General features: G+C 49.6%; 1 protein-coding gene across 1 annotated transcript in view; it reads left to right on the top strand.

Annotated features, from left to right (window-relative positions):
* The first annotated feature begins 1,416 nt into the window (after positions 1-1,416).
* BICD2 (BICD cargo adaptor 2) overlaps positions 1,417-27,430 on the top strand; it is a 52,116-nt gene continuing 26,102 nt past the window's right edge. Inside the window, exon 1 of the mRNA XM_026046005.1 lies at positions 1,417-1,656. Coding sequence (XP_025901790.1) covers positions 1,417-1,656 — 240 coding nt within the window. The remainder of the gene's footprint in view (positions 1,657-27,430) is intronic.

Below are 27,430 nucleotides of genomic sequence, written 5' to 3'. Positions count from 1 at the left end.
AAGGAAAGGACTCCTGTATCCCAAGTCAGCCACACACATTAGTGCCATTAGTTCTCCTTGAGAAGCAGCCGCCTCTTTACAGGCAGCTGCCTCAGAAGCCGCCTGGCTTCGACCATCCTGGAGGCCTCATCAGCCGGGAGCTAGAAGCTGGGGGGTATGTGGGCTGGTGGGTCGGTTACTTATTTATTTATTTATTTTTATTATAGTCTTGCTTCTGCTGAACAAGGTTTATTTTTTGATACTGTGGCTGACACACCAGGCCCTTCAAGATTATATTTAGCTTGTGGGATTCTTAAGGCTGCAATCACAGCAATATAGTGGTTACTGCAATTGTGAAGTAACTGTTATCTGCTGCCTGTTTATACAGCTTTAAAATGTAGCTCTCGAATACATTCAGTGCAGTTGTTTTGCTCACTGATGTGCTTTATTGCCCACATGCGAGTCCCAGCACTCACAGACTGGAGCTCACGCAGGCCGCGCTCATTCCCAAGGCATTAAGCGCACATGTAGCCTCATAAGCAGAGCACTTCAGCGGCGCTGTGTGACGGGGCTGTGAGTGTGCTTTAAAYGCCTTCCCGGATCAGGGTCTCGGCTGCAAGGCCGAGATGCACGTTCCCACGTTCCGATGCCCGTGGGAACCTGCCCTTCGCTTGGTTTGCTGTAACTGACCTAAATCTTGGCACCCTCCTGCCTTTACCCTTGTGCCTGGGAGCCACGGCTCTCCTTTAATTCGTTACAAACGCTTGTGGGCGCAGCGGGCGGGGACGTAACCTAGGCCTCCCCTTCCCGCCTGCGTGCCCCGCGCCGGGGGCAGCGCCACGGGGCCGCGAGGAGGCGGCCGCGAGGGAGCTGCGCGCGGCCCCCAACGCTCCCGGAGCGCGGGAGCCCCTTCCCGGGCGGCGGGCGGGCGCGTTGCGGGCTGCCGGCACCGCGGCACCGCGGCCGCTCAACCGCCTCCAACCGGCGCCAGGGGCCGCTCTCCGCCCCCTCTCCCCGCGGGGCGCGGCCGCCGCCCGCCGGCTCCCCCCCTTCTGGGCGCCGCCGCTGCTCGCGGGGCATTGTGGGAGTTGTAGTCCAGCGGGCGGGTGGCGCGTGGGGCAGCGGCGCGCGCGGACTCGCCGCCCCAGCGTGCCGCGCGGCGGGCGCCCGGCCGTTGCTTTTGAATGCTCTCCCTGCGCTGGGCGCTCGCGGCGCGTCTCGCAGCGGCGGCGGCGGCGCGGGGGGCGCCGCGCGGAGCCCGTCGCTGAGCACCGCGGCGCCGCTCGGGGCTGCGCAGCGCCGGGCAGCGCGGGCTCTGCTGGCCGAGGACGCGCCATGGCCGCCCGCGGGCTGCGGGCGTTCTGAGCGCAGCAGCCGCGCTCCACGTTCGCCCTTGGTGCGCGGCCGCCCGCCCGCCGTGGCCCGGCCGCCGCCGACATGTCGCTGGCCATGGAGGAGGAGGAGTACGCCAAGCTGGTGATGGAGTCCGAGCCCGAGTGGCTGCGCGGCGAGATCAAGCGGCTCTTCCAGGAGCTGGGCGAGACCACCCGCGAGAAGATCCAGGCGGCGGAGTACGGGCTGGCCGTGCTGGAGGAGAAGCAGCAGCTGAAGCAGCAGTACGAGGAGCTGGAGCTGGAGTACGAGACCATCCGCACCGAGATGGAGCAGCTCAAGGAGGTGAGCGCGGGGGGTCCCGGCAGGCCCCGTGCTGCCGGCGGCGGCGCGGCCGCGGGGTGGCACCGCGGAGGGCGGCCCTGGGCCCGGGGAGCCCCGCGGGGCGGCGGGCCGCGCGCGGCCCGCGGAGCTGCCCCGCGCGCAGCGGAGCGGAGCGGAGCGGCGCGCCTGGCAGAGCTTGGCTCCGGAGCGAGCCCCTGCCCCTCCGAGGGAGGGCTCCCATCCCGGGTAACGAGCCGGCAGCGCGAGCTCTGCCGCGGGGATGCTGCTTGCTGGGTCCACGGGTGCAGAAGCCCTTCTCCTGGGAGATCCCGTCTGGATTGCTGGGAAAGAGCTTCCTTGGGAAGAGCTGATGCACAGGGTGACACTAACAATGCCAGGATATCCAGGCTGGTGTCAGCTGTGGTGATGATGGAGTAGCTGATCCCCTGCCATGCATAGAATAGCACATCCCACCAGACCGTGCTCATCTGCTTGTGCCCACAGCTATTTTGGTGCCTGTTTCCATGCGGGAGAGCCCTGTGCTGATTTTTGAGCAGCCCGAGGCCTTGCCATGTTGTAAAAGATCYGCCTTGGCTCCCGATGTGGACGGGTGTGGATGAACCCAACCAGTGTGAGCTGTGTCGGGGGGTGTTTGGGTGGTTCATTTCAATTCGAAATAGATTTGGGGCTTTGTGGTGCTGTTCACGCTGGATCCATTTCCCGAGGCAAATAAACTCTCCCCAGGGGCTTGGTAAGGTTTCACCCAAGCCCAGGAGCCTCCTCRCTTCCTGCATGCTGCGTGTCTTCTGCACTGGTAAATGGAGCCTTTCTGCTTTTATTATGTTAAACCAGCWTAACCAAAAGAAGTTAATTATTTGAATTAAATAGCTGTACCCTTATTAACTAAATGCAATTTAATTTGATGTGCCTGTGAAACTAAAGCCACTTGAAACTGACTCACAACAATAGAAATATCAGTGAAGGTGTTAGAGGACAGCTTGGAAAGGAGGAGATAGTCACAGAGTGGGAGCTTAAGGGAAAGAAACATCTTTAAGGCTCCTCGCTGTGTGGGATGGGGGAACGGGGCTGCCTCGGGTGGCGGGACTGGCCCGGTCTGACTGGACGAGTGCTGAGGTGGGAGAGGAGGCGGCGCTGCTGGTCCCGGCCCCGCTGCGGGTSCCTGGGCGCTGCAGGCTTTGTCCTTCAGGTGCAGAAGCCTTCCCTAGAATGCAGCCTCTCCTCAGAGAGAGACTGAAAAATGAAAAGGGTAGGAGCAGTACTGATTCACTCGTGTTTGCTTTTGTTAATCTGAAGGATTTGCTTTGTGTCTGTCCATGTCCTGTGGTGATGAAGTCAGAACCTGGGAGGCAGGAAATTCTGGGAACAGCGTGAGGACTGTGCCCTTGAGCCTTCCCAGGGAAAACGCTGCTCCTCTGGTGTGTTTGGGATGCTGTGGATGGATCTGCTCTTGGTTAGATCTGCTAAACCTTTAGCAGATGTGTGAAGCATGTTCTCRCAGGGACTGATCTTCCTTGCAGTTCATGCAACCCTTGCTTTTCCCAGGCACATCTAGAAGACACAACTTGTGTTTTGCATACAAGACTTGCCACATGTCAAGCTCCAGTTGGAAAGAATTCCACCTTGGGTTGCTAAAGTTTGTAATGGAATYGGTGGTGGAATATCTGTTTCGAAAAGGGGCATCTCTTGCTGCTTAATTTGACTATATCTGAGCTTTTGAAGCAGTTTCAGGCTTTTAACTCTCGCTTTGTGCTGAATGCTGTGCAAGCAAATAGCCAAGTCTCCTGTCCTGCTGGCAGCTGTGTTAAGCGTGGATATCCTTAAATTTGTTTCATGTTATAATGAAACATGGCCTCTCTCATGGCCCATTCCTACAGGATGGGCTCTGAGCATGGAAAGATGCATTGATAGTTGGTTGTATTGATTCTTTGTTGCAACGAGGGCTTTTCTGCTACAGCTGTTGCAGTGTCAAGAGCTTTTTGTCTGATTCCAAGGCACCTGTCTCCAAAGGCTGTGTTAGGATCCCATGGCCTTAACCCCCACAGTTCAGTGAGCGGCCGACGTCCTCAGAGCTGCGCCCTGGTCTGTAGAGGTGTCTCCGTGCACCTCGTGTTTGCAGTTCGGGTCTTCCAGTCCTCGCACTGAGGCTTCACGTCAACCTCTCCTCAGGGTCTGTGAGAACTGCGGGCTCCTTGCTGGGTTTGTCCTCTGGTATGGTCACCAATGGCTTGGGTCCTTACAGTGGTCTGTGCTTCTCTATCATTTCATTTGGAAGAAGTAAAGATTTAAGTTTGAGTTGCAGGTAGATGAAGTTGTTGTTTTCATCACACTCTTGCTTTTGTAAAATGAATCCTATTTGTTTGTTAAATATTAKAGTCAAAACAGAAACATTTTTTTTTTCCCTTGTAAGTTACTGGCTTTCTTGCAGTGAAATACATAATGTTATACATATACATATACATATAGGTATATTTATGTGTATCTTCTTGCATTTGAAGTAATGAGGTGTCTTTGTAGGCTGCTTTCAGCTAGGAAGTCATTCTGAAGCAGCTGTCTGCAACAGAGCTACCATATAAATTATAGGGCTACATGATCAAGTTAGCCCTTCTATACTTAAGGGCAGGATATGTAGGATCATCTCCTTGATGTCTCCTACAAAAGTGGCTGTCTGGGGATTCAGTTATTGACGTCCTTGATGATTTTGGAAGAATGCGGCTTGGCATGGCAGCTCGAGAAAGGGGTTATCTGCTTTACTCAGCACTTCTGAGGTGCATTTGAGATGTCAGTTAGATTTCCAGGGAGCTGTTAGTGCAGATATGACGTTGGCTGCTGTTCAAAACTGCTTTCCGATTAGCTGTTCAGGTGGCATTGGTGGTGGAAGACTCATATTTTAAACCCCTCTGAAAACATGGGCTTGATCGTATTATGAATTATTTATTTTTGCACTAATGTAAAACTAYGTGAGGAGAGAGTGCCTTTCCTTAAAGTATGTGTCAGTAAATCACAACTAATGCCAAAGCCTTCTTTGTATATGGATTTTAAAGAAGAAAAAGGAAAAAAACATTTGAGAAAACAGAGAAAAGAGATGATAAAAGTAGTGGCTGCTGCTTTCTTTTTTTTTCCCATTCTCCATTAAATTTATCTGCACTGCAGTCTTTTTAATTCTTTTCTTTTTAATTCTCCTATTTTTTCCCTTTCATTCAGCATCTTGAAGCATCAAAGGCACTCGGTTTATAAAACCTGGCACACAGTGAGAAGGTTTTAGAGATAACTGTGTGTCTGGGTGCACATGTGATGACCAAACTACTGCAAAGTATTGAACATTGAGTTTTTTTTTTTTTTTTGTTTTGTTTTGTTTTTTTTTTTTTTTTTTGAAGGGAAGAGACAAAGGAAAAAAGGAGAACAAGTCCTTAGGTAACATGAAATATGCTTTGCTAACAACCATGAAATGCTTGCAAAGAAAGGAACAGCTTGTGTGCAACAGTTAATTGCTCTGTAGGGTGGCAATGGCTCTAGTTTCTGCTTTTTATCTTTAAGGCTCCTCATGCATTGATTTTATTGTGACATGAACTGTACGGAGAATTCCTGGATAGGTCTTGTAAGTTMATGTGAAAGCTTGGGCAGCCCCATTTCTCGCTCGGGTGAAGTGGGGCACCCAGGGCGCAGAGGTGCGGGCCGGCGCAGAGACCTTGTGGCGAGCGTGTGSATACAGTGCTGAAGTGCAGGGCACTGCATCTGCCATCCCGGCAGGAGGTTTGCCTTGGGTAATTCTCCTACCTATCTATTCACAAGTTAATTTGCTATATTGATCCAGACTGTTTTAACATTTTGTCAGTGTGCATCAGAAGTGAAAAGGAAATCATCCCCATTCCTGTKGGGAGAAAGATGTGTGCATTGTACACAGACACACAGGCTACTTATTGGAATAGCAGTGAATTTCCTTGCGGAATCTACCTACTTCCAAAGTGTTTTACATGCTGTCGTGTTCATTTTGTGTAGGGACATTAGGGCATGGAGAAGAGAACTCTGCACAGAGAATAGCCACAAAACAAGTCAGTGGTAGAGAAGGGTTAGTTAAATCCTCTGTGCCTGTAGGTCAGTGCTTGCTTGACTAGGTCTTCCCATCTAATCACAGTAAATAGTTATGATCAGTAATAATATCCCGAAGGCCTTATAGAGACCTCTGCAAGTTCCTCTGAATATTCAGATAGAATATAGGTTGCTAGTGGAAGCATAAAGGGAAGAACCTCGCTGGCAAGTGAGATTACATCTACATCCCGTGCCTGAAGAGGAAAGGGAAGGGTGTGTAAGAAAAATGTTTTGTTTTACTTTAAGAATACAGCAGCTTAATTTTAATCTGATTTTATTTTCAGTGGGATGTGCACTTGCTGCTGTTTTTTTTGAAAAAGTACTTTTCTTGCATATCCTTACTTTGAAGAAAGCAAAGCCTGAAAATTCAATCAYTGCAGTTTTTCCTATTGTACTAAAAATAGAAACCTGAGAGAGTTCCTGAGTGTTCCTTGGATTGCTCTTCTGAAAGATCAGGAGTAATGTGCTTTGAGGGAGGTATGATTTGGGATTCTTCTCATAAAATTGCCAAATCTTCGTCTTGTGTTTTTTCCCTCACAATAAAATTCACTATATGTTATATGTGGAATTTCAGTAAATATTTGGGTGGTTAGTAAGTACCTTAGAGTGCAATTCAGTTATTAAAAAAGCAAATTGCAGAGCAGAGGTTTCCTTTAAGTCAATGCAGTCTCCTCTGAGAGCTGTGTCCTGGGCAACTCGGGTGGCTTTTGGTTTTGAGCTTGTGTTTTGTGGTGCTTGTTTGTGTCCATCCCAGCTTGAGGTCTGTCACCGGCTGTGGGGCAAGCCCTAGGGAGCTTGTTTCCCGTTTTCCAGGCTGGCCTGACCTCGGGATGGCCGGGCACTGGGATTTGGCAGCCCTGCTCTGCRTGTCCTGTCCCCGTGCAGGTGGCAGTGCTGTGCTCGCCGTGCCTGCCGAAGGGCGCTCCGAACTGCGCCTGGAGCCCAGCCAAACTTTCCACTCAGTCGTTTAAACTAGGTCAGTTCCCTGCCCCTGATTCGGGTCGCAAACACCACGTGTGGCTGTGCAGGTACCACCTGGCAGGAGTGTAGGGCCCTGCAAACGGGGGGTGAGAGGGGCACTGCAGGCTGGTGCTGCCGCAGCTCCACTGTGGAACCGGCACCTYGGCAGAGCCGGGGTCAGGCTGCGCGGTCTGCAGCCTGCGCCGTGCGCACAGGGTCCCGTTGTCTGCACGCYGAGGAGCAGCCAGGCTGCCCCGGAGCACGGCAGCCGGGCCGCGGGGCTCTGCGCCGGCCCCGAGCCCCTTGAGGCTCTGCCTTGAGCCCGGAGCTCYGGCTGCTGGACCCTGGCGGGCCTTCTTGGCCACGCGAGCGGCTCCTGCCAAGGCCCCGTCGCGCGGCTGCAGCCGGGCCCTTCCACGGGCACCTCCTGGGGAGGCTGCAGGGACCCTGGGGAGCTCCTGCTGGGCCACGCTTCAGTTCTTGCTGTGGGTTCGTGTATCCCCAAGCTGCGTGTCCTGCCCCAAACCTGCAAGTTTCCACCCGACGTTCACCCGTGCTCGTTGCACGGGGGCTTTCTTGTGACTGCTGTGACGATCGCTCCATGTCACTCATTTCCAGTTACGCTTCAAACCTGCAATGGACAAATCTGCTGGCACAAACTGCAGTTTCAGGGGTGTTAATACTCAAATTATTCATTTGAATTTGGTGGTGTTTTTTTCTAATCTGGAAAAAAAGTTCTACTGATCTGGAAAAGTGCATGTTTTTCCTAGGAGGATGGTGCATAGAGGAGAGTAGCAGCGAGCAGGTCCGTGTGCTGCAGCAGAGTTAATGGATTCGCCATTTCCTCTTTCTCTCTACTGTAGCTGGGGTTGTGACTAATCTGTAGCAGTGTGGGGCCGTGAGATGACTTCCAGAGGGTGATTCATCCTCCAGGCACTCGTTTCTGCTCTCCCGGCTCTTGGCAGGCTGCAGGGAATTGTTTGTTCAGGCCTGGTAACCGAGCAACAGAGGAATATAACGTGGGCTTGAAATCCGATCCCAAAACCTTAGCAGAGGGGAAGTGACATAAATAAACTGCCATCCTAATGAGCGGAGGAGCCTCCATTTCTGAGAAGAGCTGAAACTTCAAGTCYAATGGGTGTGAAATTGTGAATTTTTAATATTCTTTCCCTTGCCTCTGGCTCTTTTCTTCCCTCTTACTTCCATTCCCCTTTYTCCAGTTTTGCCTTCTCCACCTGAAATCCATCATGTGCAGCTGCACTTGTTACAGGCTGGCCCTGTAGGCAGGAGGCGGCGGAAGGGCCCGCTGGAGCCTGTGAGCTGCCTTGTGAACAGGGCACAAATGTCTGTCAGCAGCACCCTGGGGAAGGAGGGAGCTGCGGTGCCTAGATGGTCCCTAGCAGGGAGGTGCCTGTGCCTGCTCTGGGGCTCTGGACTTTTGTCTAACCTGGGGTTTTGGACCCAAACGAAGTTGAGGTGCCCGGCATTGGGCAGCGATGTTTCCATCCAGACTCTCAAGTGTGGAACGGAACGRGCTCTGGGGAGCAGAACGAGTTCTGCTTCTCTGCTGAGAAGGGTATTGACTTGGTGGCTCAAGGAGCTGATTTCTCCATTATCAATGCGAGCTGACCAGCGACGTACGGACTGTGCTGCCCTTGGCACTGCCAAAGCCAAATGGGTTTATCGCTTCCTGCACACAGAAAACTCGTTACACCAGATCCTAGGCCCCCTTCAAGGTCAAAATCCTTTGTGCTCTCAAAGCCTCGAGGGGTGGTGTTTGTTTGGGGGCTGAGGGAGCACGTGGCTGTGGAGCAGGAGGGTTTCCTGCAGCCCCGGTTGTGCCCGGGGACCCGTGGTGGTGACGGTGGCGGGGCCGCATGCCCTGGCCGGTGCACGGCCGCGCAGCCTCCCGGCCYGGGGTAGTGCAGGGAGCACGGCTCGGCTGGGGCGCTTCCGACCGGCACTGCGGTTATTCCGTGGCTCTGCACCACTGGGAGAGGGCGCTCTGCCCTCCCCATCGCCTCTCGTAGGAAGGGCTGTCCGCTCCCAAGCGACAGCGAGCAGCAGAGGGAAAGCTCATGTAGCGTGTGCCCACAGCCCGGGTACGTACTGTAAAAAGAAAAATGGCTTTGCCAGAGCTCACTCCTCTAAATATATTTTCATCTTTGATTTCATGGGAATCATTTAGCAGTATTCCTGACTTCAACTTTTCTTTGCGCAGTTTAAGCCAGCATATCTCAGCGCTGCGTTGATGTGGCTGAGGGTTTGCAGCTGTGCAAGCAATTCCATTTGGTTCAGGTTCATGTGTTCATAAARCATTTGCTTTTAACCAGGAAATGGYTAAAAACAAATATTCCCAACCATTAAAAGCGGGTAATCAATTTTAACGCAGATATTCTCTTTTTGAAGTGAGGAATGGGGTTTGCTTTCTTAGYTGTTTTCTAAGAACAAGTTCTTCATTCTTCAAACTTTCTTCTCCTCTTGATTTATATTCATTTAATAACTCTATCCTCAGTAACAGTGGGGACTGACTTGAGACACTTGCCCCACTCCCCYGGTCCAATACCTTTCCCTGCCATGTGACTTAAAAAAATAGAAATCAACCCTCTCTACCTCATGTAGCTTCAATCGTAAACAGTCCTTACTGCAAACCCTCCACTTACMTGTTTGGTAATGGTTTTCATTCTGTCACCAGGACCGGGATACTCTCCCACGTCCTCCAGCTGCCTGGTAGGCAGTTTGTTGAAATAAGAATTTGCATTTTGAGTACAGCAACATATTTAGTGTGACGAAGTGTATAAGAAAACGCCGGCCTTTGTCCACCTTCTGCGGCATCAATACCCTTGAGGAGGCTTTGTGCTGGCCGTGTGCCGCAGAAAAAGGCGCTGAGCTGACCCTTTCCAACAGCACGATGAGCTTTGTGCTCTGAAATGAATGCCTGGTGCAGCCTTCTCCAGCCAGTGCGATGGGCTCTTTCCCAACAACAGGGATGGTTGTTTTGCCCTTTCAATGGCTGCTGGGGTTTCGAGATGAATGAGTCCTGTCATGTAAGAATCTGTCTTATGTGTACAGAACAAGTAAGTCTAATGTGAAAGTGAAATCTTTAGTGCACTGCGTAGCTATCCTAAATCTGCATTTAAATAGTGTAAATGAGTTAACTTCACGTGCATGAAAACCAGAAAATTTTGTTAAATTGGAAAATCCCTTTGCTGAGGAAGGGTAATTCGGCGTGGCGGCCTGCGTGGGTGTGTGGAGGTCCCTCACTGACCAGGAGGCAGAAGACGGGCACGGGAGAGAGCAGCAGCAGCCAATACATTACAGGATTTTTAGCGTCGCCTCCTGATTTCTCTCCTTCCGTACTTATAATAAGAATTTTCTTTTAAAATCCAAACCTCTCAGATTATTTTTGTGTTGATTAATCATTTAATTCATAATAATCTTAATAATTCATAATTCATAATAATCTTAAAACACTTAAGAAATTTTCACTCTGCTTGTGCTGGGATATAGAAACCTCTTTCCTCTTGGCTTTTTTTATGATCAGATTCATTTCAGGTGGGTAGGAGGCCACTGAAAAGCCAGCTGCAAAGCTCATGTGAGTGCCATTGAGTGCAGGGTTTGCAGTTTGCTTGTCCTAGCTAATAAACCTCCCGGATTTCTGGGCGCTTGGTTGTGACAGGAGCATCCAGGGCTTCTGCGGGAGCTGTGACAGTTTGATCGGAGAAGAGCCGGGTGGGGATGGGGGGCGACTGGGGAGGAGGCTGCAGGAAACATCAGGGGCTTCTGTTCTGACATGTGCCAGACCAGTACTGGCCATAGAGGTCTGTGCTCTTACTTTCCTAGGAAAGCTGTGCTAGAGAGMGGAAGCTGCATTTTTAGCCTGCCAGGAAGCTTTCCTAGCCAAAACATTGGCTTTATATGTACTGAGATATCACTGGTCTTGAATGTCAAAAAAGAACAAAGAAAAAAATGGGGAATTGTGCCTATAAGAGAGTCATGACTGCAACTTTTTAGAGTGAAGATAGAGATGGAAGAAAATGAGAGGTTGATTTGCTTCCTCCTTGCAACCACAAATGCTAGGAAGTAATTGAACTCCCACCACATTTTCCTCCCCAAAAAGAATTCCTTGACTTCAGCAGTTGGATTTTAAATGCCAAATAACTCCAAACTGTATCATGACTATTAGAGATCTTGTATTTGGGTGTACAGAGTGCTAAGTGAGCAGCTAAGCTCAGGACATTCATGTTTATACTCTGAAGCCCCTAATCTAAACAAATAACACGCACAAAACGATGCTCCTGGTTCTGTGGCTGCTTTGAGTTTCATGTGCGTTAGGGCTTCAGCTTTCAAGGACCCTTAGTCACAGCTCTTCCAAAACCAGCAGAGAAGTCTAGTGAGGAATACAGAGAGTTCCTGAAATCTCATGTCCAGGATGGCAACTACCTCTTTGCGGCAGCAGAATTAGTGCTAGCGCTTGCTGGGAATTGCACTCCGGAGAGCCCCTCGGACACRCGCCTGGCCGGGCGGCACATGTGGCGCGCTCTGGGGTTTGGTTTTCCTTGTATGTTGTTGTGTTTTGCATTTGTTTTGTTTTCCCTCTCCTCCTCCCTCCTCTTATTTCCAACGAGTCGGGAATGTTTTACAGGCAGGAAATGGGAATGGCTGTTTTGTGAACACAGCTGTTGAAAATCTAAACCAGTTGGAAGGGTGGTGAACGCCCCCCTTTCGGGAGATGGCCCAAACCTGGAGCTCATTTCTCTTCTAACTTAGCTTTAAAACTGTTCTCTTGTAGCAGCAGATTCCAAAGTTTCCTTAATATCAATGAGGATATTAAGGTTCTTGAATTAAATTTGCAAGGATAAACTGGAAGAAAGGTATTTTAGATTTTGTTTTCCTACTGGACTTTATTAAAAATAGTTTCTTCGGCTTCTTTTTTTATAGAAATTGAGTCGCTAATTCTTATTGTATTCACCAAAAATGAAGTACATCCTGACATTCCAGAAATTATTTTTCYAAGTGAAACTTATTTATGCAATTTTTAATCCAGTTCCCTCAAACACAGTGCATTAGTGCACGCTATTGYGTTCCTGCTACAGTGCAGGCAGTTACATGTTGTGTGCATGGGCTTGGCTGATTTAGTGTGACCTTGGTAACATGCATTAAGAAATCTCTCTGAATACATCAAATCTAATCATGGAAAACAGTTTTTCTCATGACACAAAACCAACACAATATAGATCTTTAAAATTTCACTGAAACCTATTAAAGTATAATTGTATATTGAATATCTTACAGTGGAAGGCAGCTAGTTGTATTTTTTGTTCCTTATTTCCTGTGTTAGATATGCCCATAGATAGCTAGCTATTGCTAGCATTAAGAGWAGACCTACAAAGTTTCTCTCAGTATGTTCCACTTGCTGCACTCAGTCTCCTCGCTTAGTAAGTGTCCTTTGGGAAATCGAGGTCCGCCTTGCAATTTCTTCCAGTTCTTAAGATAAAAGAAGGTCTACCCCCTYGCACCCGCTTTCCTGCTTGTCCTTCTGTGTTGTAAGGTTTTGTACCCATGTGTTTTAGTGTTACTGGACTTGAAAGGGAAGGGAAATCTCCAAGGTGTGGAGGTCCTGGGAGCTGGGTGACGTGGTGGGAGCCTGACTGATCTGAGCCCCTTCCTGGCAAGGAGAAACTGCAGCTTCTTGGCCCAGCAAACCCGGACCAGCTCCTYCTTCTCTGGTTCTTTTGGGGTCATATGTTCCTTTCTAACCCTCTGAGGCTTTAGCGTTGTTGTTGATTGTGAAATAACCGAAGCTGARGAGCAGATAGAGCAGTTTATATAACTTTTATAAGCTGCTTTGTTTTGTTTTGCCTTTTCATAACAATTTTCCGTTGTATTGTTGGAGTTGGAGGTTCCCTCAGTCCTTAGCTCTGTTCTGTGCGTAGTCTTGCTGTGTTGGAGCGTTCTCTAACGTTCCAAAGGCCTGAGTCACTTGCATAAAACTCATAAGGCAAAAAACAAGGAGAGAGATTTAATTCTTAGTGTCTGAAATACTGAAAACAAGAGGGCAAGACATTTTATTCTACAGATTAAGGCTAAATTTTTTAYTTAATGGTCTTCAAGAAGGAAGTTTTAGAGTAAAACAATACATTTAAATATCTTACACATCTTAAATGTAAGATTAGTGCTCAGCACTGTATTACAGCCCATTGTGCTTTCCTTGGGACGTTAGCAGTTACTGTGGGTAACTGCTCTTTGAGTTGTGTGAGCAGACCTTGTTTATATTGCAGGTGTAATATCACGTATTAATAACTGTGAAATTATAATTTCTCTATTTGCTGTGTTATAGCAGGGCCACATGGACAAGCCGGTCATGCCTTGGCCAGGTCAACTACATCTCGAGCACAGCTAGCAGGGAAGCAGCGCTGTCCTGTCCAAGGATAAGTCACRTCTAGACCACGTAGTGGCTCTGCTGTCTCCATTATCTTCAAATAGTGGCCAACTTCCAAGAGCAGCCATCTCTGCAAGGTAGCTAAGCTCGGCAGTGGCCGAGAGCGGGAGGTGATTGCAGAGCAGGGTCGTTGCCTGATGCTCAGGGGCTCGAGCCCCTCCTCGCTCGAGCGCTGGTTTGGCCTGTGGGAAGTGGGTGGCCCTTGGCAGGCTGCGSGTTGTCACCCGCTGTCGGGCTCTCCGTGTGGGACCCGCCGCGGAGGTGCCCGTTACTTAAACTGCACAGTAGCAACTTGGCGTGTGTGTTTGCTGGGCAATTCTGGGTGCCCTGGGAGGGTCTGCAGTGTCGCACTTGGCACTTCTCACCGGCACTCTTAATGGCTTTGTTTCAGCCCCATGGAATGCCACAACAGGCAGTTCTTGTAGCTTTTATTTCAAGGGCAGGTAGTGCTTTTCTGTGGTTGTGACTGCTGTCCATGCTCTCTACAGCAGCACCAATTCAGATGCTGTTTTGAGGTGGGCTGAAGCCAAAATATCCAGGGTAATCCCTGGGAAAGGAGGCTGCTTGTGCTCAACTGGCTCAATTGTAGCTGCATTTGGGATGTTTTCAAACTGCTCATATTTGACTTCGTYCAGAGATCCCTCAGCAGCCATGGAAACGTTTAAGGGCACATATTTCAAGTCACTTGAAACGATTCCAGCAGTGGAGTTGTTCAGCTCCAGACTCCGTTGTATTTACATTGCTACAGAGCAGTCTATAAAAACTGAAGGCACACATGTAATTAACCACAAAATCAATACACTACATATAAATGATTTCCTTATTATGTTTCCTTTGCTTAAAGAGGATGTGAAGCTTCCAGCTTTGGAGATGGTCCAGAGATCAGAGGATGTCCTGAGCACCTGATCACCCAGCCCTGAGCAGGGTGCCAGGCTGGGTGATCCGTGAAGGTCCCCTCAGAGCCAGCGGTTCTGCTGAGCCGCTGCCCGCTGAGCTTTGGAATCTGCCCCAGATTAGGATGCAGTGCTCAAGTCTGGACTCCTCCTTTTAAGTTTTTTCCCGCCCTCTATTTTTAGACAGTGAATACTTGCTGGAGGATTTAGTAGCTGAGTCTAGATTTAAGCAAATGGAGTATGTGAGATATGTTAGTTGCTGGACTGGATTTCAGGAGGGCCAGTGGTATGCAGACTGCTGTGACTTCTGGCCTTACCTCTTAGGAAAGGAATGCAGAGATGGGTCTGCATTTATCAGAAGTGTCTGGCCTTTGGCAGGCTCTGCTTTATTCCTGCAGTTGGGTTTTGCAGGGATGCTAGTAACCCTTTTTATTTTCATGGAATTTAAAGCTCCCTGCCCTACCCTTATGTGCACTGTATTACCCTTTATCCCTGCAGGCTGCTATTTAACTCCAACAACGGTCRGTGTCATGAGAATTATGCCTGTCTCTAGCGGGTTCACCAAGCCCYGGGGGGTTCTGCAGTGGCAGATACCACGTTCTGCTGCTGTAGCCYGGGTTAATCCTGCCTGGGTGAGCCGTGGTTCCCCAGCCCGCTGGCTCAGCGGGGCCTTGGAGACACACAGCCCATCTGGGGCTGCCTGCGGTCAGCGCAATCAGCGGGAAGCATGGATCTCGGTTTGCGTGTCCTTCCCTCTGATTCTGGGATTTTTAGGAAACTAAAGTGGTCTCTGAGGGCTGGGATATAGCCTGGGTATATCCAGGCTGCTGGAGTAGAGAGTTGGCGGCACGGCTGGACTGGAAGCTTGGAGAAAATCCTTCCCATTGAAATGTGTCATTATTGCCCCAGGGACACATTAGGCAACAGACAAGATCGTAGTTTTGTGGACAGCATCATGTGTGAGGAACCCACTAACCCCTACTGATCGATCAATTTTATCTATGGAAGGAAGCCAGGGAGAGAAACATCTCTATTTAACAACTGTGGTGCATACTGAGCTTGCTTGGCATTTATCTGTCACTGAATCAAGTATCAGGAACACACCAAGACATTCAGCGTTTTATGTTACTGACATCTGTAGGTATGTGTGCTTTGAATAAAAATGGAGTTTTTGTAGCCAGTTGTTCTAACTTAGCCTGTGTGGCCAGATGCCTAAAATATAAATGAGTTACAGGGACTAAAGCAAATGGACATTTTTAGTGTGACACAAAGCCTGTTAATATCAAAATTGCTTGTGATGTTCCCCCTGACCTTCCCATTGTTCTGGTATGTAGGGAACATAGCAGGACATTCATTCCTCTCACATCCCACCATGGGTCGGGCTGCAGCTGGGCAATGTGCAGAGTTTTGCTCATCTATGGAGGCTTTCAGTGCCCATGAAGCCCTCAGGCTCGTGTTGAGCTCTGAGTTCTTGGCTCTGGGAGCTCTGAGAACTGGTGTCAAAGGGGGTTTATTGACCCTGTGGTCTGCTGAGACACCTCTTTGTCCAGGGAGCTGTGGATAGGCATCTCTTCAACTGGGTCCTGTCCTGTGTTTGCTCACAGTAGGCTTTAAGTGGTATTAAGGTTGACATTGTATTTCTATGTGTGCTTCACAAGAAATGCATTTTCTGATTTTATTTTCATTGTTCTGTTCYACAGATAGGTCATCTCCATTGAATGTGATGAATGATGAAAGTATTTGTCTTGTCCTGGGCTCCTGTATTTGGTGTGTAGCACTGTGTTGAGTTAGTCCTGTATTAGCATTTGGTGCAGGGCTACAAAGTTGGGTTTTGTAAGAAAGTATGGCCTGCTCATCAGTAGACATGGATGTACAAGGGAACAGAGCTGTTGGGAGATGTCCAAGTGATCAGATTGGATTTTTTTTTCCTACTGTGTCTCTGTTAAATGAGACTTAAAGCCAAGTTTTTACTTGGAAAAGATTGTCAGAGATATAAAGAGTAGGCAAAGACTCGGTGTCTGTGTCAAATCGATGCAGCCTTTGGAACTCGCTTTGGAAGTAGAGAGCAAGTGAAATGTCCCTTTGTAAACACAACTTGTCCAATTGCATTTGCTCATCCAGTGTTCAGAAATTTGGGACAAGCTTGTTTGGTACCTCGCAGGTGCCACTCCAGCCTAGCGGTGAGTCTAAAACCACACTGCTCCCTGTGCACAGTGGGGTTTTTCCCGCTGTGTGCAAAGCACCCAGGTGAGGCTCGTGTCTCTGCGAGCCGCTGGCTGGCGGCGCTCCGGCCGCGGCGCTCCTGCAAGGCCGCCTGTCGCGGGGATGCGGCTTCTGAGCTTCCCCTTGGGGACCCGCATGGGAATCAACGCTGATAACAGCGTTTTGCCTGGGCCCTAAAGCTGCAAGGTGGGCCCAGGAGAGCGGGCACTGAGGYGCGTGGGATGGCTGTGTGCGCTGGTGGCACTGGGCTCTTCCCCCTCAGTGCTTCTCTGTAGCTGTTGCTGGTCGTGGACAGATTTGCTGGATAAAGGCTTTTTCATTGCTGCCCATATCTGCCAGCTCCTATTGCAATTAAAGGGTAATCTTTTCTAAATGGTGCTAAATTAAGGCTAAATCCCTCCCTCATGCCACATAAGAGGATGAATCCCTGGTTTTCTAAAAACAGCTTATTGTTTGGGACAGTGTCCAGCCTGGTGGAACAACAATGCTCTGAGCAGCGCGGCGGCCCAGGGAGCTCGCCAACTTTTTGCTCTCTCTGTATAGATCCTACGCAAAATCCCCGATGGAGGCAGAGAAGCGAATAAATTAATTGCAATTTGCTCAYGTTACTTTTGATTGGAGACTTGGGAACTGATACTGCTCTGTGAAGGACTTGATGATCCCTTGGGATCAGTGGGAGGTGGGGTGTTTTGGAGCCCCCTTTTCCTGGGGCTCTGTGCCCGGGGCCCACACAGGCTGCACAGACATGTGCCCAGGACAACAGTCCTTGTGGCAGCATGCGATTTTGTTGGCTCTTTGCGTAGTGTTTACTTATTTATGTCTTGCTTGTTTTTGTGTTCTATTTTTTTTCTTAAATTAAGACAACTGCCTAAAATTACTATTTAAGTTGTTCTCATCTGACAGAAAATATTACAACATGAATCGGTGAAGAGGGGAGTTAACTTTTGACCTCTCTTTTGGGACTGTTGATCTGGATTAATAGACATGATACTCAACTAATTTGACACAGAGAGAACAGCCTTTTAATTGGTCACCTCTTAATAGTAGGTTATTATGCCTAGTAGGTTGGTATTTAGGTGAAGTAGGCAGTCAGAAGATTGAGACTGAACACGTGTATGCTTAAGGATTCTGAAGTGAGCAAAAGCAGTGGAGTAATAAGGGGAATGGCGGGAAGACACCAAATATAGGGGCACAAATTGGTGCTCAAATCATCCTTGGACATGCCAGAAGTTTGCTTTTATTTCATACTAATATAGAAAAACTCCTTAGGGAATAATTGATTAGGGGTAATGATACCAGCAAAGGGACCCGAAACTCCCGGGCAGATATATAAATGTCTGTAGTTCGGCTGCAAATCCCAGGGCTGTTTGGGACCTTCCCCGGTGTGCGCTGAGCCCCGGGGCCCCGCGGCTCCCTCCATACCCAGCTCTCCCGCAGTGCGAGTCGGGCTCCTTGCTGCCCTGCTGCCGGGTGCCTTCCACCCTGGAACGCCCCTAGGACAACGGCCCTTGGGCAGCACAGCCTYCATAGAGGTGTTTGCAGGATAATTAATAGCTGTGAAACCTGCATTCTGTTCTTACTAACCTTAAGCTCAGAACCGATAAGGAGCTGCCTTCTGTGCAAGTTTTCAGAATGCAATTTGCACCTCAGTGAGCAGAGTGCAGCCAAAGCTGTGCTAAAATTCTTTTAGGGCTTTTATCTCCTAAAATCCCCTGTATTTAAAAACAAATCCCCCCCAGCTGAGGAGGTGGTGAAACTGCTGGCCTTTGCATCAGTCCCCGCAGCAGTTAAAAATCGAAGTCCCCTCACACATCCAGAATAGAAACCAGAGTTTCCTGCACGCAATTTTTGAGTTGATAATGACATTTGTTTCCTTTCAGCGGGTATACAAGCCTGTGAGAGCCTGCACTGCCCGGGATGTAACCAGGGCCCGGGGCTTCCTGCAGCTCTGTGCGGGGCTGGGGCAGGAAGCGGGGCAGGCTCCCGTCCCCGCGAGGAGCTCACGAGCACCCAAAATAAAAGCAGAGTCACCCGGGGAAGGAGAACATTTCCTCTTGACTTCAAAACAAGATTTTCATCTTTACTTAACTAATACTGGTTAAAAAGAGATGTTCTGAACTTAATCCTCTCTTTTATTGGCTTCTCTGTATGTGGCTATCTGTTCTGTGTACGGGGTTATTATATTTAATAATCTATTTAGTGCCTGCTATTTGAGTTTGTGATGGAGTTTATCTTCTTGGCCATGTGTACTTTCGTTCATGCAAACCAGTTTCGCACACTTTTATAAAGCAGATGTAAAATCATGCCAAATCTGCCTAAGTGCTGCTGCCTGCCCAAATTTGCAAGTGGAAACAATTACCTGTGGTGCCAGGCAGCAAAAATGAGGTTCTTATCTGCTAAAATGATGAAGAACATGTAATTATTTTCAAATTCGTTTGGGGGGAGGGAGAGAATTTACATTAGGTGTATGTGTGAATTCCCCTTATAAATTAATTCTTTATGAAATACTTTTTTTCTTTTGACTTAGCTGGTGAAATACATCTGCATGTAGTTATTTTAGGAGCTCCAACTACAGTTGGCTTTCAAAGACCCCAAAATTGAGACTTAATTTACTTGCTGCTATTTCTGAATGTCTGGAGCTTTGGAATAGAGTAATAACCTGTGTTATTTGGGTTGCCCTGTCTCCTGTGACCTCGCCGTGCTGTTCCAGCTTGATGGGCGTGCTTCCTCTGTGATCTCTTTGTTTGCTTTTCAGTTTCTTTCAAGGTGCTTCCCAGGTCAGCCAGCAATTTAAAGTCAACTTGAGTTCTTTCTATTCTTAACAGTATTTTTCTTTAACCAAAGAAAGCCCTTGGCATTACTGGAAATAGTCAGTAGGCTCTTGTCCTCTCATTGTTTGGTCTTGTGTTTAAAATACTTCTGACGCTTGTTACAGCGAASAACTAAACTGCAATCTGAAGAACAGCTTTTCCTTGGCTCTTTGCTCCCTTTCTATTTAATCACTGGCAAGAATGCTACTGACTGACTGCTTTTCTGAAGCTTTTTGGGTTGTGTGGTGGGGTTTTTGATTTTTTTTTCATTATTTTTGGCTTGTTTTGTTTTTATTGCACTTCAGCTGAAGTCTTTTGAAGTTGATGCTGGACCGTGTGTACAGATCATCTGTAGGTTTCTCAAGATACTTCCGTTTTCAAGCTTTCCGAGAAGCTGTCTGTATGAAAATGATGCGTTTTCGGCTGCTCCGTTGGAGCCTCAAAGGCATGGCGAGGCTTGCAGTCGTCTTGGCTCTGAGGCAGAGGCTCAGACCGTGTCTCACTTGATCGAGAAACAGTTCAGCAGTCTGTCCTCTGCCTGTTCGTCCMCAGGCTGCAGGACCATGGGTCATTCTGGACACCTACCAAGTGAAGGAAGGGGCTCTGTCTCTCCTCAAGTCTCATGTGAGCTACTAGCCATGGTGACCAAAGGGGAGCTGTTTTGTCAAGAGTCCTCATCGATGCTCTTGAACGGCACGTTATTTTTATTTAGTGCTGCAGGTAGCAGCACTACCTGCTGGTGAATTCTTCTTTCTCCCCGTTGTGCTCGCCCTGTCTGTCTGCAGGGTGTTTCCGTGCGCTGAGCCGCCCCGCTGGGGCTGCTTCATTGCTCCCCCGCGCTGCCGTTCTTCCTCTGACCTGCTGCTGTTCTCAGCAACCTCGTGCCCTTTCAGCTCAGGTGGAACGCATGGGATACACTAGGACGTGAAAGCTGCTCGCTAATCCGTTTGGATGGATGCCACTTGGTTGCGCTGTCAGGAGGGAGCAGCGCAGGAGGCCGTATGGAGGCCGTATGGAGGCCGTGCGGAGGCGCTGGGCGCCGTGCTCGCTCGCGGCAGGCCCGCGAGGGCAGCCCGGCCCGGGCGACATCCCTGTCGGGCACTTCCCRCTGCCCGGCTCTGCTCTCACGCTARRAAGGTTYCTTTGTGCTCACAGCGGTAAATGTGTTTTGGATGAGATGAAAGCCACAAGAAAGCAAGCCCTGAGTATTGGGGATAATAGTGACGTTGGAAATTCATAGGACTTACTGTTTTTCCCATGTTAAATTTGGAACTAAGTAAAGAAAAATGAGTCGATCGAAGGAGCTTCAATAACCTATAAAGCCAAGTGATTTGAGGCTCTTTCAACCTTAAATCAGAACTCTCCAAATATTAAAAGCGAAGGCCTTGCAGGGCTAGAAGAGTGCGAAGTACCACAGAATCAATGCTTTCAGTGAGGATCTGTAACTTATAGCATCAGGACCTCTGCCTTYACAGACCATGAGCTGTAACTTTTTGTAATTAAAAGCAATGCATGAAGCTTATTAAAATCAGTAAGAGCTGGGGATGCAAACTGTCCTGATTAAAATAAAAATGAGAATACTACTGACTGTGGAAAGAACTAACATCTGCAGTGAGTGGGACTACCCTGGAATCCTTAAGTCTTCTTACTAAACCCAACAATGCTGCCATGAAGGGGCAAGAAATCAGTACCAGACCAGCTTGTTTGCAAGTCTGGAAAAGATTTCAAATGTATGGACTGCTTGTTTCTATCTGTGCTATGAACARGATCTAACTGTGCCTAATAAACAGTGAAGAAGGCTACGTATCTTCTCTGACATCTAAATCTTTACTGTCTTCCCCTTACATTGCTGTAAGTGAAAGCAGTGGGAACAAGAAAGACTTTGTTCTAAAGATGTATTTTTAAGCTGGAATTATGGCAGAGTTGGCAAGGCTGGTATTTGTCAGTGGTTGACCTCTATGGACCTCACATTGCTCTGGGAAACTTTGGAGCTGCTCAGTAAGCARGGGGAACGTGCCCGTCTCCTACTGTGGTGCAGCTGGTTAGTGTGTGGCCTGAGTATTCCCTAGGCATCTGCAGAAAGTAAAGACAGACTATCTGTGCTTTAAAAAAAAAAAAAAAAAAAATCCTCAGGTTTTATTAACGAAAGTCAAGGAGGTGATGGTGATTGATGCCTTTTTGCTCTGGCTTCGTGCCGAGTTCTGTACTTGCCTTTTGGTGACATTGCATGAAGGGCCAGACCCTTATGGCAAGGCAATAAAAGGATGTCTTGAATGTAATGTTGGTTCTATTAACATAATAGAAACCTTAGTGTTATCTAAATAATTCTCTAAAAATTTGCACAATTGCTTAGGACTGTTGTAATTCAAGTAACTGGTGTTAGAGTAGATTAGCCTGGTGTTGGGAGGCTGGGTAGTTTGTGGAACCCTGTGTGAGAGTAAGAATTGTGTAACCTCCTGTTACTGAGCACCAGCTCTGGAGATCTTTATCACAGACCTTGTTTGAAAGCCTGACATCTGTGTGCAAGCTCAGTSAGCACCTGAGAACACATCCTTGCTTGGGCAACAGCACCTGGGAAGGTGGTAAATGCTTCTGTGGAAGAAAARGATGTGAAATGGTGGCAGGGTGAAATTTGTGGAATAAGCTTTTACTTTCAGATATGTCAGGAATGGCCTAGCGGCATAAAAGCAAGTGGGAATCTCTCCCTTCATAATAGAGATGGTCTCTAACTGCTGAAATAGGCTGTCTCTGAAATGCATTGCAGATGCCAAYGTAGGCCATGGAATTGTGAAGGCCGGGCTTTGGAAATAGAATTTGCTTGCCAAGTGGAAAAAGAGGAGGAATGTGCTCAAAGCGTGAGAAATCTGGCAAATATTTAGCTCTCTGAGCAGAAGAGGTGTTTGCTTTGCAGCTGATGACTAACGTCAGTGGATGGGATTTAGGAGCCCTCAGACGGGCACAGAGAAGTGCCGGGATAGCTGGGCCTGGCACGGCCTGCCCGGCTGCAGGGGCAGCTCTTTGTGGGTTCGAAGGCCTGTGTCGGGCTCACGGTTCCTTCAGCAGCCCTGGGGCTGTGTGCAGGGCTGCTGGGTGCTGCTGTGTGAGCAGAGCTCGTGGGCGCCGTGGCGCGGGGCAGCGCTGACGGCCGCCGCGCGGGCACTGCCGGCCGGCGCGAGCGCTCAGGCTGCAAGCAAGAGGTAAATGACCAGCGGGGCTCTCAGGTTGTTTTTATGCAACTGTCTGACTCCCTGTGCACCAGGGCTTGTTCGCTGTTCTCCAAGACATCTATTCCTCTGCACTAGAGGAAGCCGCTATCCTGTGGAACAAGCGGTGAGGTAACCATCTTTGCAGTGAGCTTATTTTGCACGATGCAATTTGCTGGCTCTTGTTTTGAGTGGGTGGTGGCCACTCAGCAGGCGGGGACTGTTCTTAGTCAGGAAGATTCCTCACACAATGAGATGCTCGTTCCCATCCACTGCTGAATCAAAGAAAAAAGAAACCTGGGATGAGTGGTGCTGCAGAATTTCCTGCCCATGTACAACTTAGCGGTATAGATAAAGATCACACATCCGGAATAAAGCCTTGCACTGCGCATTGAGCCTTGGTACTGAAGAGAAGGGAGGGAGGCTTTGCATGCTGGATATGGTGTTGGTGGGTGGTCCTTTTATTGCTTAGGATTAACAAGTGAGTGGAAGCCACATCTTCTCGTCTCAAAATGCTCAAACTTGTTGYCTGGTTAAAACAATAGTCCTCTCAGTTCTCTAATTGCAAGTGCTGGGTTGGGACAGAGCGGGTGAGYGAGAGGTCAAGTCTAATTTCTCAGACCTGGCTGAGAACAGAACCCCCATAGCAGACTAAATTCTTAGCCGACCATTTAATACTCTGCAATTAAACAGTGGTTGCATAAGTGGGTTGGGTTCATTCTTAATCACTAATCCTGCTAGTGTGAGAATGAGGTGGTGTTGTATCTACTGTTCTATTTTTACACTAATGCTATAGAAAAATTCCTAATATTTCTGCAGGAGCTTACAGTTGTTAAGTTAATCCTCTGTATTGATGGGCATTCTGCAGCCTTTATGGGAGTATGTCAGGAATGTGGGCCCCGATGGTCTGCAGTGCCCCGTGGTTTCCTCRCTACCCCCGGGAGGTAGCAGTGCTGTGCTCTGCACGGCCTCACTGCACCCCAAGGTCCGGGCGCTGCCAGCCCAAACCCACAGTATTTTATGGAAAGAGTAAACACTCTTTCCATAGAATTCTTTCCATAGAATTATTTTGGGTATTAATGGGGCTTTTGCCAAAGAACCTGTGAAACACTAGCTCAACAAAAGCTGAGAGCACYGCAGGGCCAGGATCCATTTCCCAGAGTGCTGGACGCCTTGGAAGATGAGGCTGGTGACCCATGTGTGGTGGTCAGGGGCTGTGGGCAAGGGTGTGTTGCTGTGAAAGGCCTCGTTACCTCCCCAGAGGTTCCACATCAAAGGGGAGCTGGTGTTTGTGACTCTGTCCTTGCTCACTTAGCTCAATTTTGCATTAAATCCTGGGGCTATTTGAATGTGGGAGACATAGCCTGTTCCCAAACCTGTGGAAGCTGTGAGGGCTTCGGTAATGGTGAGAAATGAATGGCGAGGGGAGGCCCTTGCTGGGTCCCTTGCTTTGTCAGCCGAGATAACTCCTCCCAACTTTCRAGGTTAAATACAGTTACGCTTAGGACCAAGACCTCTTTTTTCCCTTCCCCTCTCTCCTTACTGTGCTCTCCTTGCAGAAGTTGTGCAGGGATAGCCAAAGGGTGTCCTGGCGGTGTGGGCACAGCAGCATGGCAGGACACACGCGGCACGTGGTGGGGGCAGCGGTGCTGGCCGTGGTTCCTGCCCCTYGGGCAGGACAGTGGCGGGACCACAACAGTGGTTGTGACACAGATGATGTTAGGGGACATGAACGCTGCTCGGCAGCAGCCGCGCTGCAGCCACCCTGGGGTTCGCAGGGCGCCGCGCTGCAAGGAGGGGAGGGGAAGCATGAAATGTCCTGTGACTGAGGGCCTCGACTTTCAACTCCGGTCGCTCCTGGAAGGCAGGGCAGGCAGCAGGGAGTATGGACAGGCCTGGCTTTGTTCCCTGGCACCTTGGGTAGGGCAGGCGCTGTTCTCCAGCACATTAATCCAGTCCTCGTGGAAGAAGCAAAGCCTCCAGCTGGTGTCTGAACAGTTGGAAAGGAAACACCTGGAACGTGAGCCTAGGAGAGCCTTCCCGTGAGGGAACTGTGTTGTACACAGCAACGTGGCTGTAACAAGCAACTCCAGCCTTGGAGCCCTTCTGTAAAGGCAGGGGTTAATGCCTCATGTTGCCTCATCTGCTGAGTGCAATTAGCTTCATGAAACAGCGTTGCACTCCAGAGAAAAGGGCAGCGTGGCATTTATTAAAGACTGCCCCTCCTGCTTGACATTTCAGCACCATGTATTGCTGGATGCTCACATGGGAAAAACAGGGGGAAATGCACCCCTTGGAGGGCTTACCAGAGCTGTGAGGGACACAYAAACAACGTGGCTTTCGGTTGAACAGGAGTGAAATGAGCAACGTTCATGCCTTGTTTTCCTGTGCGTTCCTTTGTGAAAAGGTTAAAGGGAAGAAACGGGCATGTGTGGGTGTGCAGGCCTTGGCTGCTGCTGTCCCATCTCGCGCTTCCAGCTGACAGTGCTGCTCTGATGAGAGCTTCTCCCTCGCGGGCGCTGGCGGCTGTGCAGCGGCTGCCAGCGTCGCCCTTGGTGTGGGGCTCATCCTGTGTTCGTTGCCCTGTCTAAGCCCCTCCTACACTTTGGAAGGTTACTTTTTCATCTCAGAAAATTGTTTGGTCAAGTTAATTGTCTGAGGAATTAGGGGAGGCTGACAAATAGCAAAATGCCTTGTCCCTGAGTCACACGAGCATCATAGTGATGTTGTCTGCAGAAGGACAGAAGATCAAATGGGAATGAAAAGTACTGTCCCTTGGATAATAGCTCTGTCATTCTGGTACTGGGTGGAGTAACATAAATACGCTGGTTCTGTAGCTTCTGCTTGTGAGGAGATGGCCATTAGCACTGCCCTTTGCTAGACACGGAGGGCAGAGGTGTCGTATGTCCATCTGTGTTGATGGTTTAAATCCTTTTGAGTTAAATACATTTTGGACTAGCTGGCATTGTCTGCCTTTGGATATGATGATTTTTGATATGGGGAGTGTTGTTTCCTTGTGCTAGATGGGACAAGTGGAGCAGCAGATGCCGAAGTGGCTGTCCCCAGGATCCCATGCCAAATCCATTGGGAGCAGAATGCAGCCTCTCGACTCCCAGCCGTGTGTGGCTCCTAGCACTTTGCTTGCCCCTTGCCGAGGGCTGCTTGTCTGAGAGGAGGCCGGTGCAGGAGCTGCCTTCCAGATTCAGTGCTTGCTGCCAGCAGGCAGGTCTATGAGGCTCTGAGACTTGGAGCATGAATTTGTTACCCAAACTGTATTTTCTCTCCCTTGTCATAGGCACCTAGKTCAAAACACCTTATGTCTCATACCTTGTATGAAATCCAAAAGCCTTCTGCAAGAGTGTGTTTTATTATTTAGTGCCCCATTATATACAATATAATCCCTTGCAGCCAGCGTACGGGTGCATGAGCAGAGCAATACAGGCAGCCAGTCACAGTGAGCACCTCTTTGATCTGTGCTCTGCCTAGCACAGAGCTAGGGCTGGCCGTGCCTGGTGTCACCTTCAAGCTGTGAACTTGCGCCTCGCAGTTCTCTGTTCCAGCTCGTGCCCTTCTGCATTGCAAAACTATCTGGTTAAGGGTGTTTTGTTTGTTTGTTTTTTCCTCCTGTCTCTGCTTTCAAATACAGTTGTTATGCAATTTCTGTTGTAATTTGTAGCTGTTAGCTTCGAATTCTTACTACTTGTTGCTGAGAGAAAAAAAGTGCTTAATGAAAGCAGGGYGCTCTGCTGCTTGTGCCTGTGCTTGCTTAGACTGTGCTGCCCAAGCGCTCCCGATGGCAACAGGCTGCTGCTGCTCTGCARGCTCCGGTCTGGGCTTTGCTGGCGAGCAGGGGGCTGAAGCTGCCGTGAGGCTGGACCCCTCGCAAGGAGGCGCAGGGCCGGGGTGCGCGGGGAGGCGCTGGAGGAGCCCGCTGCCCCCCCGCCGCTCSCGCTGCGGCCCGGGCATTCCTGCTCCCCCGGCTCCGGCCGCCACGCCAACACCTTGTCACACGCCCTGGCTTGGAAGCAAACTGGTGCTTAGCTGCTTCAGTGGTTTCCACGCCTGGAGCCAAATTCTCTGCTGCCACAATCCCTTTGGAGTGGCAAGCCTTCTTGCTTCACGCTTCCATGAGTGTCCTACATAAAACCATTAAACAATTGGAAAACACTGGAAATCAAGCGCCCGTGTCTGCAACGTCAAATGCCGACCATTTTAAGTGGGGTATCTCCGAGGGTGCTCAGCTGCTTTACAGGTCTCAACCACTTTCCTTGGGCCTGTGTTTGATCCCCCAGGTCCCTCCCTTGTTTTGGGAGACATGAGGGGGGTTCAAGCCACAGGAGTATTTATTAGGAGGGGAGAGGGGGTGCAGCCTCTTGGCAGCTGTCTGCAGGAGGGCCGGCGTCTGGCCACGAGCATCAGTAACAAGGGGCAGGTTGGTCCTGCAGCCGCTGCTTTAGGCACCGCTCCGCTCAGCGCTCCCGCTGCCCAGACRGACGTGCCTTGTGTAGCCCGTGCCTAGGCCTAAGTCCAGCTTAGTCTCTCATGTAGCTGCTACAAACCTCCTCATTGCAGACCTGGCGCGCTGAACCAGCATATCCAAAATACACACTCCAGTGTGGTTTTGACCATAAAAATAARATTCCCTGTAAATCCCTGTCGGAATGCCCCTGTAGCGGCTGAGGGGACCCGCGTGATCCTGCGAAGCAGCCGAGCCGGCTCCCGCGGCCCTTGCAGGAGGCTCTCGTGGCGCCGGTGCCTGGCGGTGCCGCCGCGAGCAGCCCTTGCAGCTGGGCACGAGCCGGGCCGACGCGGCGGCCCTGCCAGCGGGGCCCTGCCCGCGCACCCGGAGCCCCGGCTCAAAGTGCTGCTTGTTGGCGGCGCTGAGGGACCCGCGAGCGAGYGCTCGGCCACGGGCGCTGAAAGCAAAACACAGGGACCCCTTGTGCAAGGAGACCTGAACGCCTCCTTTAATAAGTCTGTGCTCTCCGGGCATCCCTTGGACAGTGCTCCTACACTTTGCTCTCATTATTTTAGATGGTCATGGCTGTGATGAATTTGCTGCTGTATAGTGCCTGTGGCCTGGTGAAGCCTTGGAAAGCGTCTTTTATTTTGAGTCTGATAAGCAGAAAAAATGAAGAGGTGAAATGGTGCTAAAAT

Source organism: Nothoprocta perdicaria, unplaced genomic scaffold, assembly GCF_003342845.1.
Source record: "Nothoprocta perdicaria isolate Ctin4 unplaced genomic scaffold, notPer1 scaffold_42, whole genome shotgun sequence".
Lineage (NCBI taxonomy): Eukaryota > Metazoa > Chordata > Aves > Tinamiformes > Tinamidae > Nothoprocta > Nothoprocta perdicaria.
This window is presented reverse-complemented; position numbering and strand designations above follow the sequence as displayed.